The following is a 14,553-nucleotide window of genomic DNA, read 5'->3' on the forward strand; positions in this document are numbered from 1 at the left end:
TTCAGCTGCCCTTTTTTTTAAAGCGGCAATTTATATGCAGTACTGAATTTTCAAATTAGGAAGAGCATAGGCTTATCACTATTGTAATATAGTCATAAAAGAGAAATAGAGTTTGAGGATTCATAAAACAGTACAGGTCCATCAGCTATAGTTTGTTTTTTATATTTAAACAAATGCCATAAGTATAAATGTAATGCTCTTCTTCTCTGAAGGAATTTCACATGAGAAGCTAGAGAATAATGTTATAATCACAGTAAAGGAGAGACTAAATTCAAACCTTGTATTTCACTGAAAAGTTTAGGACAAGTCTATTCTCCTCTTTGAACATTACACCCATCCTCCCACCAATCTTAGGAGTTAGGCACAATCATCAATGGGACCACTTTAAATGCATCTCACACAATATTTTGAAGGGAGGCAGCACTTACAGAGATGCTTTCTTGCTCCTGGATGTTTCTCTCGCAAGTGGTTCAGGATTTAAGAACAGTGATTTCATCTTTTTTTGCTCTTCCCTCCCCTCACCCCTGGCTCCAAAATGGACCATCCACTCAAATGCAATTCCTGCTTTAAACCCCACAAAATAAATCACACACACATTCAAACAAGTAACATACTGTACATTTTTTATTTGTGGATAAAAATTAAGGCTCACAGTACTTGATATCATTTCACAAGCAGAAAAATGTTTAAAAAATTGAGAATGATGGGAAATACCTCCCCCCAATACAAATTCCTTTTAAAATGTTGACATGTCTCACTGAAGACCTGAGGTGAACAAGTTGTACAGGGCAGCTACACTTCTGTTTTTAGTCAACTATACACTAAGTTTACTCATGACCTAATGTAAAAATGTGCTATTCTCCCTTTGCATCTGGCTGTACTACATATGTTGACTCCATAAAGTACATTCAAGAACTGCTGGGATGGCAATTGATGTCAACCCCACTAAGAATAACTCAACACTTCCCAAATGTATAGTATGGGTATTGAACAAAAAGGGCGGGAGATATTTTAAGACCTAGGAATCTTATTGAAATAAGACATTCTGTTCATAATGCAATATTTTATATACCCTAAATATATTCTAATATTCATTTTTCTAGTAAAAAAGATGTGCCTAAAAATATGGGGTATGTCAAGCTCCACTTTATTAATAGAGACCTGAAAGCAAACTACTATGGTATAGATCAGATATGATGAAAATATGTACATCAAACTTCAATACACACCCCCTATACGTGTATATACTGTAACCGTAGTTAAGATGCAACTCCTATGACAGTTTGACTTAAGTATCTGACATGCACCACATATGAAAAATATTCTTCCTGAATGTATGTATGTTACAGTCAATAGGATACAATTTATTTAACCCTCTGGATGCTATGGCCAGACTGTGTATTGTATCTTCTTTTGAGTTACATCATAACTATGAGACTATATACTCCATATTTATTTACATGGATGCCAACTAAATAAATGCCTTAGAAGAAGAGTCAGAAAAATGCCAGAATTCTAAGAGTTAAAGAGATGCCCTCTAATTTCGATAACAAGCTTCAGTGCTTCATTCCCCATTTCCTCTCCCCCCTCTTTGCTCTCAAGGTCTAATTTAGAACATTAGCAGAACCGGTGACAACAGCAATAATAGCAAGTTTACGTGCAGAAGCGACAAAGGCTACATAGAGAATATGAAGTATATTTATCGAATATGAAGTATCTCTTCAGCTCACTGAAATGGAATTGCCCTTATCTACTTGTGATTGTGTCATTTGTGTATTATACATCTCTACATTCATGAAAATAACTATCCTCAGTACTGTTATGACAAAAATTAAATATATAATATTAAGGCCATAATTTGATCAGGGAGTTTTGTTAAAATTGAACTATGGAAGAGGAGTTAAAATGGCGGTTTTCAATAGGACTGAAAGATGGAATATTCGTCTGTCCCAATGAATACTTGTTAACTTTTGGTGATTAAAGTTACTCTAATTGAAAGGTTTTACGGCTCGTAGGCCAACAGTGAGACTGCATTACATATAATAGCAATACTTCACTTACATAGCACTTTTCATCCAAAGAGCTCATATAGCTCTAGAAGGATGGGTATGGTAATTATTATCCCCATTTTATAAATGGGAAAACTGAGGCACATAGAGGTTAAGGTTACATGACTACCCAAGGTGTCAAAGCAGGAGAGTTAGGATTAGAAACTGGTCTCCTGACTTCTGGTCATGTGCTCTAGCCACTAGAACCTTCTGCCTCCCTACCACTAACAACATTTCTATGCTGTGAGATGTTCATTAAACTTTTCAAAAAGCCGGAAGATGCTTCTGTACAATATCCCACCCCATAACTAAGATACATACTCCCAAGTGGCATAGGTAAAAGTATTATGACACTAAAAAGTGATTAATTAAACTAAACTTTTATAGTATAAGTTTATGCAAGTAGTACTAAAAATCAAAAACATGTGGAATCAAAAGGTGGTCAACTTGTTAAAATAAATGTTTATCAGCCATTATTCCAGTTAAAAAAAATCTATGTAATGGAAAATAAGTGATCAGAGACAGCTCTGAACTTCCCCACTTTATAACAGATATAAGGTAATTTCACAGCTGAATGAAATACAGTTTCAAAAATGGACATGATGAAAAGAATTAATCTGGATACATAATTAAGGTTCCAACTGTACAAGTATCTAGTAAAGCTGCTCAGGTCAGAACCTTTAACTGTTACAAGAATAACACTTCAAGCACTGCAGTTATATGAGATTACCAAACTTCTTAGGTGGCTGGAAATACTTGGCCTTTGGCCTCAACATACTAGAGAAATATGGGCGGTCCAATGATAACTATATCCCTTCTTGTGAGTTACCCCTTACTTAAATAGAAAACAGCAATATACAAATGACTGAAGTAATTTGTATTCTGCTTGGCTAAAGTCACCTCTGATGACAACCAGATATTCAAAGAGCATAACAATCTCAAAATCAAACTCCGTACAACACACACAAATACTTCCCTGGTAAAAGGAAATCTCTATACAGCAAACTCTTACCAAGTATAAACAAAAATGCAGAGACAGGCAGTGGGAGGGGGATGGGTTGTTGTGCAGGAGTTTAAAAAACAGCAAAACTGAAGTAGGTTACACTAACTAGAACTGGTGGGTCTGATGCAATCAGCTGCTCAAACTTCACTCCCACTGTTACCATTGCATCAGAGTCCCCAGAGTATATACTGCCTTATATTTTATAGTATCAGATATCATTAAATGTATATTGAAGCTTATTGGGAAGTATAGATGTACGTGTTTGTTGTCCACATACATATTCAATCTGTCAAGAGAAAGTGATGTAAGAGGGAGTGAGCAGAAAAAGGAAGATGAAAGGACATTTCATATTATTTTAGCATCAATCTTTCAGAATTCAGTGTTATTGCCATCGGCTAATACTTCCAACAATATAGAACAGGCTTACCAGTACACAGCAAACAGATACACATTAATTCCACAACTCAACAGTACCCACTACTCCATTTGGCAAAATATTTATTTATAATAAATCTGTTCAAAAGCAGTTGGTCACATTAATTATTCATTTTACATTTTTAGGCTGTAACAATGATTTTGGTAAAAGTAAATAAACTGTCTCTTTTTACACAGTGTACAAAAACAGAGACATTGAAATGACAGTAACGATAAAACACATGAAAACAGGAAGAATCAGTAAAGGCAAAAGCAATATGAATCTGTCTGCGCACAGGCAATGCTGCCATGATTATTTACCCGTACAAATCCTCAGCCCCACTTACAGTTATCCCCAACATAGCTCTTAACTGCAGATTTATGCTCCAGGAGAGGGATCAGATGTTATGTAGCAGCTCCAGTCACTCTTTTCACAGTACTGCATGTCAACACTGGGAATGGTTTCTGATATAATTTAAACTGCACACAGTACTTCAATAGAAAAAAAAATTAGTTACTCCCACTCAGTAGTCCCTGGTGGCTTTGATGTCAAGTCATACATCACCCGAGAAATGCCAGGAATCTTCTTAATCTCTGTCACCATCTTCAACACAACCTATGATTAAAAGGAAAAAAGCACTTGTGACAAATTTACTTTGGAAAAACTGCATCCTATAAAAATGGAAATATTTAAAAGAAAGTTCTTTACCATAGTAGTCTGGACGCAAACAGAAGAACAAACAGATACTACAAGTACACAGACACCAATAAGAAAATACCCCAAAAAATCCTTACCTTTACTGACTTCCCCTGTTACAATTAGGATACCAATCAAAAAGTGGGAGCTAAGTACAAAGTATCTCACTTGACAAAATAAAATTATCTTGAAAACATTTTTAATTTATAAAAATGAAGCAATCATACCAAATTTCAGTGCCTCATAAAATACTACAGCCAATAATTTCAAACAAATTGGCAAAGTATAAAAATAAAAATGTACTCCTCAACATGAGCGCCACTCACACAAAAGTAACAGCCTGAATAAAAAGATGAACTGTAAATCATGCTCTGGACAAATGAAGTCTATAGGAACAACAGAGAAAGAATGTTTCAGAGAAAAAGGTTCTCTATTTAGAGCCTCCTGTCTTCCAGAGTTCAAAACCTAGCTAGTGTCAGCAAGAGTACCCCAGAATGAGTATTGAATAATAATTTGTGGATCTGATAAGAAAGTCTCATCTTCCTTGCAAAAGAAGAAAGCTTGCCAAATAATTTCCACAGCTTGAAGTGCACTGACAGTGTAATTATATATTTTGTTCCAGGTATCCTATTAGTGTGTGCTGTAGAGTAATATACAATTCCATATGCCACAACACAATATTGCTCTCCACAAGCACCTGGAATTTTAAATCAACTTCAGTTTACTTCCTTAGGTGTACATTTCTTCCACACATTCAATGCTATTTTCTTACAATGCTACTAATCAGCATGGATTCACCAAGGGCAAGTCATGCCTGACTAATCTAATTGCCTTCTATAACAAGATAACTGGCTCTGTGGATGAGGGGAAAGCAATGGACGTGTTGTTCCTTGACTTTAGCAAAGCTTTTGACACGGTCTCCCACAGTATTCTTGCCAGCAAGTTAAAGAAGTATGGGCTGGACAAATGGACTATACGGTAGATAGAAAGTTGGCTAGATTGTCGGGCTCAACGGGTAGTGATCAAATGCTCCATGTCTAGTTGGCAGCCGGTATCAAGTGGAGTGCCCCAAGGGTCGGTCCTGGGGCCGGTTTTGTTCAATATCTTCATAAAGGATCTGGAGGATGGTGTGGATTGCACCCTCAGCAAGTTTGCAGATGACACTAAACTGGGAGGAGAGGTAGATACGCTGCAGGGTAGGGATAGGATACAGAGGGCCCTAGACAAATTAGAGGATTGGGCCAAAAGAAATCTGATGAGGTTCAACAAGGACAAGTGCAGAGTCCTGCACTTAGGACGGAAGAATCCCATGCACCGCTACAGACTAGGGACCGAATGGCTCGGCAGCAGTTCTGCAGAAAAGGACCTAGGTGTTACAGTGGACGAGAAACTGGATATGAGTCAACAGTGTGCCCTTGTTGCCAAGAAGGCCAATGGCATTTTGGGATGTATAAGTAGGGCCACTGCCAGCAGATCGAGGGATGTGATCGTTCCCCTCTATTCGACATTGGTGAGGCCTCATCTGGAGTACTGTGTCCAGTTTTGGGCCCCACACTACAAGAAGGATGTGGAAAAATTGGAAAGAGTCCAGCGGAGGGCAACAAAAATGATTAGGGGACTGGATCACATGACTTATGAGGAGCGGCTGAGGGAGCTGGGATTGTTTAGTCTGCGGAAGAGAAGAATGAGGGGGGATTTGATAGCTGCTTTCAACTACCTGAAAGGGGGTTCCAAAGAGGATGGATCTAGACTGTTCTCAGTGGTAGCAGATGACAGAACAAGGAGTAATGGTCTCAAGTTGCAGTGAGGGAGGTTTAGGTTGGATATTAGGAAAAACTTTTTCACTAGGAGGGTGGTGAAACACTGGAATGCGTTACCTAGGGAGGTGGTGGAATCTCCTTCCTTAGATATTTTTAAGGTCAGGCTTGACAAAGCCTGGCTGGGATGATTTAGTTGGGGATTGGTCCTGCTTTGAGCAGGGGGTTGGACTAGATGACCTCCTGAGGTCCCTTCCAACCCTGATATTCTAGGATTCTGATTCTCTGATTCAACATTTTGAGACACCGAAGCTTTATAGCACAAAACATGCATTTAAGATGTAAAATTAGAAATGTAAACTCCCAGTTAAAATGAAGATTCCCATGTGTGTACATTGGAATGGTTTAATACATTATGTTTACGTTTTAACTATCAATATTTTTAAAATCTTTTACATAAGACTTCCTTGAGCCAAGTCAAAGAATTTATAATCATACGTATTTATGCTACTCTGACCTATGCAGGAATAATTTCCAAACACTTAAACTTAAAAAAGTGTGAATTAGGATTGAGACAATAACAAATAGAAAACCCAAGAAACTCAAAAGGTCAGATTTATACCATTCTTTACACATACCATATTTTTTTAAAATCTTGAAAGTACATGAGAATGGTGGGAATGGCCAAAATTAGCAAAACAAGTGCCTAAAATTGGGCTCCCAAATCTGTGTAAGCCCCTCAATATAACTAGTCAGTTTTTCTGAAGTGCTGAGCAACCACAACTCCCACTGAAATCAATGACTTTTGAAAGTTGGGCTGCTTCTAAATATGGAAGTAAGCACCTAATTCTAGGCCCTCAAAGGCTTTAACGTTTTGGTGAATATTCTTAAGTAGTAGGATTTTTGACTACTGTTACCTTGTTTTATCAACCTGTCACAACATCCTTATGGGCTTATCCTATGGCAGGGTTTCCTTTAAGTAAAGTGCACTGACAAATCAAAATAGTAAACAGGAGTCAAGTATTACATAACTTTTATAAAAGTTATCTTAAAGTTATAAATCACCCAAAAAACAGACAATATGAAAATCATCTTGGGTTACCAGCTCACTCCAAAAAGAATTAAAAATAAATAAATAAATAAATAAACAGGAACTATTACCTCTTCTGGGATCTCACTGCCAGGAGTTGCTGCAATGCCTGTCATGAAGTCACTAGTGATAAAGGTTCGAATAACCACAGATCTCTGGCAGGAAGGTTGTTTCTGTAGGGGGTCTCGGTCAAAATGCAATGGTGTCAAAATTACTGGCATCTGGCTGATTTTTCCAGCATAACCTTAAGCAAAATGGTGATAAAAGCTTGATATTAACAATGTTGTCTAAACAGATTATTTTACTCCAAATTATGCTACGTTTGTAAGATATGCATAATAATGGAATAAACCTTTGCATCATTTTCATACATAGACAGACAACATAATATACAATGAAATATACTGAAATGGACAAGAAGTTTTTTGAGCTATAGTTTTGCAACCTTCCCCCAAAAGGTCATGTTGCCCCCGTGAAGGATCATCGTGATCATACTTTCATATAATATTAATGGTCTATACATTTAAACTACCAGTATTGCCAAATATGGTAGGAGCCCTTTTTACATAGAACAGGGAATGCAGAACTCATTCATACAAGTGGCTAACTTTCAGTGAAAATTATGCATATTGGGGGTATTATCCAAGCAACTCTTCTCCCATTTTTCAGTATCGGATAAGAGGAAGTATGACATATCTGGCAGTGAGCTCAGGGAGGGTTTCTTCCTTCTAGCAGGGGTAACTGAAAAATATTACAGAAGGGAAAATTCAGATTGAATATCAGGAAGAGCTTCCAAGTAGTGTTGTGAAACAATAGTCAAAGAGTAGTAGTGGAAGCCTTGCGAAGAGAGGTTACTTACTTTGTATATTCCACCAAGAGCATGCATGTGCTCCATGTACCTGAGATCAGAAGATTTTAACTAGCAATGTCGATTAGTTAGTCACCAAATCACTCTGATTAACAGCTTCCATGCAGAGAGGGGTAGATCTTGCTCCCCCTTGTTTACTCATTTAGAAAACTGTTGTCATGTAGTCTAACATCATTGGAATGTGGTGGGTTTACAAGAGTGGTTGGAATTGTTTGAAGCCCTTGCAGACTGCTTACAATTCTAGGTGGTTTATATGTGCATCCTGGGCTCTTGGGGAGTCCATGTCCCTTACACTGTATGCTCTTTTGGATAGGCATCCCACCACAGCAGGGGAACATATATGATCACTGTCTATTCGTGCTTCATCCACCTAGGTCACATGGCTTCCTGCACCTGTGTGATGCCCTTGATGAGGCTCCGCCTTTGTTGAGGCACAAATAGACTGACATCTATGGGCTCAGTCTGAGCAGGGAGACGAGATCTTTTATGGACTGCAATCTGTCCTGAGGAAGATATTCCTTGACACCAATAGAGTTCAGTGTTGCTCCAATAAACTCCATAGTCTGTGTGGGACGTTTCTGTTTACGCAAAGTCCTAGCAAAGAGCAGGGATGAGGCTGCTCTCTGTACCTCCAGCTGAGATCTCTCTATCACTAGGGAATCGTTGAGGTTGGGGAAGACTGATGAACTGTGGCGCCAGAAGTGAGCTGCCACTACAGACAGCACTTTTGTAAGTTCTCTTGATGCTATTGCTAGGCCAAAGGATACTATCTGATACTGCTGGCGGTTCGGACCTAAAAGGGGTGGGATGTTTATATGGAAGTAGGCATCCTTCGGATCAAGAGCTGTGAACCAGTTGTCTGAGTCGACAGTCAGCCGTGATCTAGGATGGGTCTCTATCCTCCCCCTTTCTTTTTGTGGATGAGGAAATATTTTGGATAAAAACTTTCCCCAGTACTGAGGTGGTACCACCTTAAAGCTCACTGATGGAGGAGGGAGCTTCCTCTTGCAAGAGCATCCTCTCATAAGAGTGATCCCAGAAGCCAGACAGGATAGGTGGTTTCGGAGGGGGAAGGGAGAGGAATTCTATGGTGTAGCGGCCATCTGACATCCTCAGGGCCATACAGGTAGTATATACAGACGCTCCCCAACTTACACAACCAATCCGTTCTGGAACGCCTTGTGTAACTCGAATTTTGCGTAAGTTGGAAACGTATCTCTGACCATTACACAACAAACAAACAAACGAACAAACCAACCCCCTCCTATTTCTAGCTTACGGAACTTTTTCCGTAAGTGTGGATTTGCGTAAGTTGGATTTGCGTAACCAGGGAAGTGTCTGTACATCGTGTGGATGCAGCCCACATAACACAGAGAGCTGCATATGCGGTCCACAATGGTAAGCAGGTTGAGAGGCACTGTGCTAGGGTCAGATTGGGCCTCATTACACAATCAATACGAAATTTCCTGTCTGTAGTCACATGCTTGGTGAGTTCAGCTGGGGAAGGATTGGCAAATAGCACACTTCAAAGAGACATGAGCTTCTCTGAGGCAGTAGAGACATTTCTGATAGTTGACACTGATCAGGAAAGCCCAGGGGCAGGAAATACAATTTTTGAAGCCTGGGATATTGGGCATAATAGTTGCCCCATGGGGAGCAAAGGGACAACTGACACTGCTAGCAAAATTCTTCTGATCTCATTCACACACAGCACATGTGTACCCACAGTGGAATACAAATAGCGACCATCACTTGAGGAACAACATTTAGAACCAGACTGGACAAAATGCTACAAAACAAAGAGTAGGAAACAATTCTGCATTGGTAGGGAGATAGAACTACATAAAGATGTGAATAAATTGTTAAGCTCTCCATTATGTCATTGGAATTCATAGATTCTATGACCAGAGGGGCCTTAATCTAGTTTGACATGCATAACACAGGCCATAGAATGCCACTTAGTAATTCCTACATCAAGCTTCACTTCTGAATGAACAAGAGATGTATCTTTTAGCAAGACACCCAATCCTGAAAAACTGAGAAGCCACTTCATCCCTTGGCAAGGGGTTCCAATGGTTACAGATGTACACCTTATTTCCAATTTTAATTAATCTAGCTTCAACTTCCAGCCAAAGGTTCTTGTAATGCCTCTGTCTGCTAAATCAAAGAGACCATTAATATCTCTTCTCCCCATTTACGTACTCATTGTCCCTGATCAAGTCACCTCTTACCCATCTCTTAGATAAACTACGTGGATTGAGCTCAAATCTCTCACCGTGAAAACGTGATGGTTTTTCACACCAGTTCATTGAAAGATTTTGCAGTTTCTCATATTTACACTCCTTGAGTAGAGACAATTTGCAATTGGCATCTCTCCAAGAATTTATCTGAATAAGTGCTTGTTATTAGTGAATCAGACTGATAAGATCTGTTTAACAAATATGTTAACATAGGCAAGATATACACTGTCATAAAGGTGTGTAATCACATTATAATGATCTTAAATGATTTAGAGTCACATTTTGTCTTTTAATTCTTAACTCGTCTTTGTTAAACATTTTCAGACCCATCTAAGTCACTTAGGAGCCCATGTCCCATTTTTAAAAGTGACAAACACTAAAAGTCAATAGGACAGAAGAGCGTAAGTCATTTAAGTGCTTTAGAAAATTTTACCCTTTATGTTTTGCTAGTGTTGCTTTCTGGGTTTCAATGTTTTTTTAACTTCGCAAACAAAAAAGAGTCAAAGTCTTATTCCTCAGTAACTTGATTTGCAGATAATGGAAGAAAAAATATTTAGGTGAATTTGATTAATGGTCTCACATACACTTACCATGAACCTCTCAAGCTCTGACATATAACTGAGCAGTGAGCTATATTAGAAGTTAACTGAAACTGTAGGTTATCATATTCCCAGACTCACTCTGTAGTTTAGGCATTAGAGGAAATTAAACATTTTTTCAGTGGTAAGTGTTGATAGTGTTACTGTGCATAGGCTTGCAATTGTTGGTTTTACAAATGCAGTTTAGCCTTTTTATTTTAAAGTTAAAATTGAAAAAAAAACTTGGTGGCAGATGGTGTGAGGATCTGTACATTTGGCTTATTCTTGAGAAGCTTCCTTGTTCTCACAAAACAATATGATCTTGGAAGAAATCTGGAGGTTTTTCTTTGCACAGTTCTTTTACTCCTGGTAAACACAGATTATTCCTGTACATATAAATCATTATTCAGCCATTTCCTTAGAAGTCTTCTATTTGAAAGCCCATTGAGAAGTTATCTAGCTGTCATTCTTTTCTGTTTTAACCAGGTTGATTCTAACTTCTTGAGATGAAATTGAAAAATTGTCATCTGAAGTTTGAGATTTCTTCAAGCTGAACAGTAGTTTTTCCTAGATTTATCTTCTTTGATGGATTGAGAAGCAAAAAATTAATATGAAGAGATGGTTCAATAGTGGAGAGTGGGCTGAATGTGCTAAGACGTTTTTTTTTGCTCTCAGCAGGTCTGGCTACACTTATTCATAGGTTTCCATTGTTTAATATTTTAAATCATCTCTCAAATATTTATGTTTGGTTAAGGAATGAATATCACTACAAGTGAACATGGTAAGAATATCATACGTAATTTCTTAACATTGTGATTCATTCACACAATTCCATAGAGAAATGGAAAGTACAAGAGGAAGAAACTGTTATCAGACAAATAAAGGATGAATTCATAATCAGGCACTATGTAGCGTCAGAAAATTACTTTCTGAAGTGATTTCTGTAGAGTAATAATGTTAAAGACCCTCTACATTTTACTCTATTTGGACAACATCTAGCAACTCATGCCATTTATCTCAGGATTTAAAATAAGGCTACCACCACATTAAGTAGTGATTTTTTGAAGATACACAGCACAATTCTTGTATAGTCTGGCTCTAAATCTGTAACTACATAGTGATTTAAGAATTACAAACATTTTGCGACAAGCACAAGCTAATGTATCCAGGCCAAACACTTACCAGACTCCCTGAGAATATTATGAGCCTCAAAATCAGCTTGGCGTAAAGTGCTGAGGACTCCGGTTGTCAGGAAAGTGGGTGTAACATCTGTAGGAGGTTCTTTGACTGGTGGCCCGAACACATAGACAACTCTAGGAAGATAAAGTAGATTGTAGAAAAATAAATTTTATGTCGAAAGAATTAAGTAGGTTGCTTGGAGATTGCATCTTTAGTGTTGCAATGAAGCACATGAGACCCAGAGACTATCAGAGTATGAATTTTTAACCTTGGCCCTTATCCACTACCTTGAGTTTAAAAAGAGAGACAAGACATTTCAGCTGGATATATTCTGTAAACCTGATGTACTTTTTATTTTTGGAACTCAAAAGGTATTTACTTTTATTTATTTTGGTTTCCTATGTACAGTGCCAATAGCTCTTGGCTTGCTTTTTCCTTAGAACCAAACAAAATGCCCATTCATTGATGTTACTGAGAGGGTTCTTCACTTTTCCATTGATGACAGTGAAAGTTCATACTGTTCCAATAATATTTAATAAAAATTTTACATTTGCATTCTTTCTGCTTCGCCTGGAATCTCCTTTAAAAGAGATCAAAGCCTCCTTAAGGAGGCTAACCTCACAGTTTGAGAAATAACATACTGTGACTACATGGCTCTATCGCTATTTATAAACCTCCGGTGGCTTATTATATTAATAATTCATCTTCTGAATTCAAGCTGTGTATTCACTCCAGCTTCATCTTTTTATCTAACTGTACTTTGTACTGTACCAAAAAATACAACATGAAGCTGTTCAGATTCATGAATAGAGAAGAAACTTCAGTTAGTACAGGCTATTTAATTAAACAACAAATCCCTCATACACAGAGCTTCTGTAACAAGAAATGGGAGATTGCACTACTGCAGATTATAAAGACACTCCCCCTTACAATGTATGTGATAATTTAAATTTCAGTGGCAAAACTATGCAAGTTAGGACATACAGTGGACTCTCTTTTTCCTTCCTTGCTCTAGGAGTTAGGTGAAATATAGGATAAAGGACTGATGGACAGGACAAATTAATACATCTTTAGGATATATTATAGTTTAATACTGTAAACACTTACTTTTAAAGGGGTTATGTCCTTGACATGCCTAACAGAGAAGTACTAAACAGAAATCTGCCATATCAAACGGAGAAATTTGAAAAGTAAAAAAAAGTAAAAAAACCTCTCAAACATGAGTCTATATTTATTACTAGGGTAGTTCAGAGATTCATACAGCAATAATCTTTCCTCATGGGATAGTTCAAAACTTCAGAGCTAAATTAGCTAAAAGCAATTTCTAATTTTTGCTTTAAATTTTTAAGCACGCTTTGTCGGAATGTACATGTAGACCTAAGCATCCACGTGTGCCAATGTGAATGCATATAATTTGTGAGCATAAACAAATAAATAAAATGCAAGCACACTTGTGTCCAAATAAACTCCAATTATGGGCAAGCATGTATTCTCTCAATTCTATTTTTTTGGTTATAGACTAAAATCTGTGAAATTATGAGGTTGGAAGACTATTTTGATACACTACTCAAAAGTTAACTTCCTCCTCTCCCTTTAAAGCCCCTATAAACACAAAGAGAAAGTTTGAGAATCAGGCACTGGGAATCAGACAATGCCCAGAGACATAACAAAACTGAATGAACAGAACAGTACATGCAGTTTATAACAGAATAACATTACACACACACACAAATATATTAAAGGAACATTATTAAACTTGTAAGTCAAACACTCAAAAGTTAGGAAGTGCTAGAATTAAGGTTGCTGCTGTGCAGAAACATTATGAGATAGTATGTAATCACCACTATTTTTTCCACAGGAACCCTGCCTCATTCAGTTCATGTATTTTGTTTTCTTCTTGTAGTTAGTTGTGTGGCCTTATGCCTTATTTGCAGCACACTATTCAGACCTGAATATAGAATTATTAATTTAATTTTATAGTGCTCATCACTATAGTATCAGCTTTACAAATATTTTAAATTTATCTTCACAATACTCCTGTGAGACAAGGTGATATTATCCCCATTTAACAGATGCGAACTGATTAGGCTGATAAGGCACCGAGAGATTAAGATAAACATTTTGCACTAATTTTATTTTTCTGGTTTGACATGCCCAGGACCCAATTTTTCAGAGTACTTAAAATGTTCAAAGCACAACTCTCATACACTTCAGTTGCAGCTGTGAGCACTCAGCACTTTTGCATATCAGACCCCAGGGTATCAAGCTGGGCAACTGGAAAGTGAGAAATAAATTAGTGACCCACTGTGAAAGGTTTTGTTTATGTGATTTACTCAGCATCACACAGGAACTCTGTGGCAGAGGTAGGGATAAAATCCAGTTCTCCAGAACCACATGCAATTGTCTTAGCCAGTTCTTTCTCTTCCAGCAATCCCCTGTCTCACTCACTACCTACTATGCAACAAGTGAGGCAGGGGTCCTACAAACAACGGCTTCCTTCACTGCATCACTCAGATTCACCCCCAGAGCAGGTCCACTCTATGCACAGCCCCCCCTCTTTTTTCCCTAGCCTTGGATCCTTGTCTCAGTCCCATTCTCCTTGCCTACCCAGTCCCAGTTTTATTCCTCAGGCTTCTTATCCAAGACCCAGTCTTCTTGCCCAGCCAGCAACCCCAGTGG

General features: G+C 37.9%; 1 protein-coding gene across 3 annotated transcripts in view; it reads right to left on the reverse strand.

Annotated features, from left to right (window-relative positions):
• Positions 1-606: 606 nt before the first annotated feature.
• Positions 607-14,553, reverse strand: part of GMPS (guanine monophosphate synthase) — a 62,740-nt gene continuing 48,793 nt past the window's right edge. For all 3 annotated transcript variants that reach the window (XM_073359615.1, XM_073359616.1, XM_073359614.1), the window contains 3 exons: positions 11,878-12,008; positions 7,081-7,253; positions 607-4,081 (listed from right to left, as the gene is read on the reverse strand). In XM_073359615.1, the coding sequence (XP_073215716.1) occupies positions 3,980-4,081; positions 7,081-7,253; positions 11,878-12,008 (406 nt within the window). In that variant the 3' untranslated portion in view covers positions 607-3,979. The remainder of the gene's footprint in view (positions 4,082-7,080; positions 7,254-11,877; positions 12,009-14,553) is intronic.

This window comes from Lepidochelys kempii, chromosome 9 (assembly GCF_965140265.1).
Source record: "Lepidochelys kempii isolate rLepKem1 chromosome 9, rLepKem1.hap2, whole genome shotgun sequence".
Classification (NCBI taxonomy): domain Eukaryota; kingdom Metazoa; phylum Chordata; order Testudines; family Cheloniidae; genus Lepidochelys; species Lepidochelys kempii.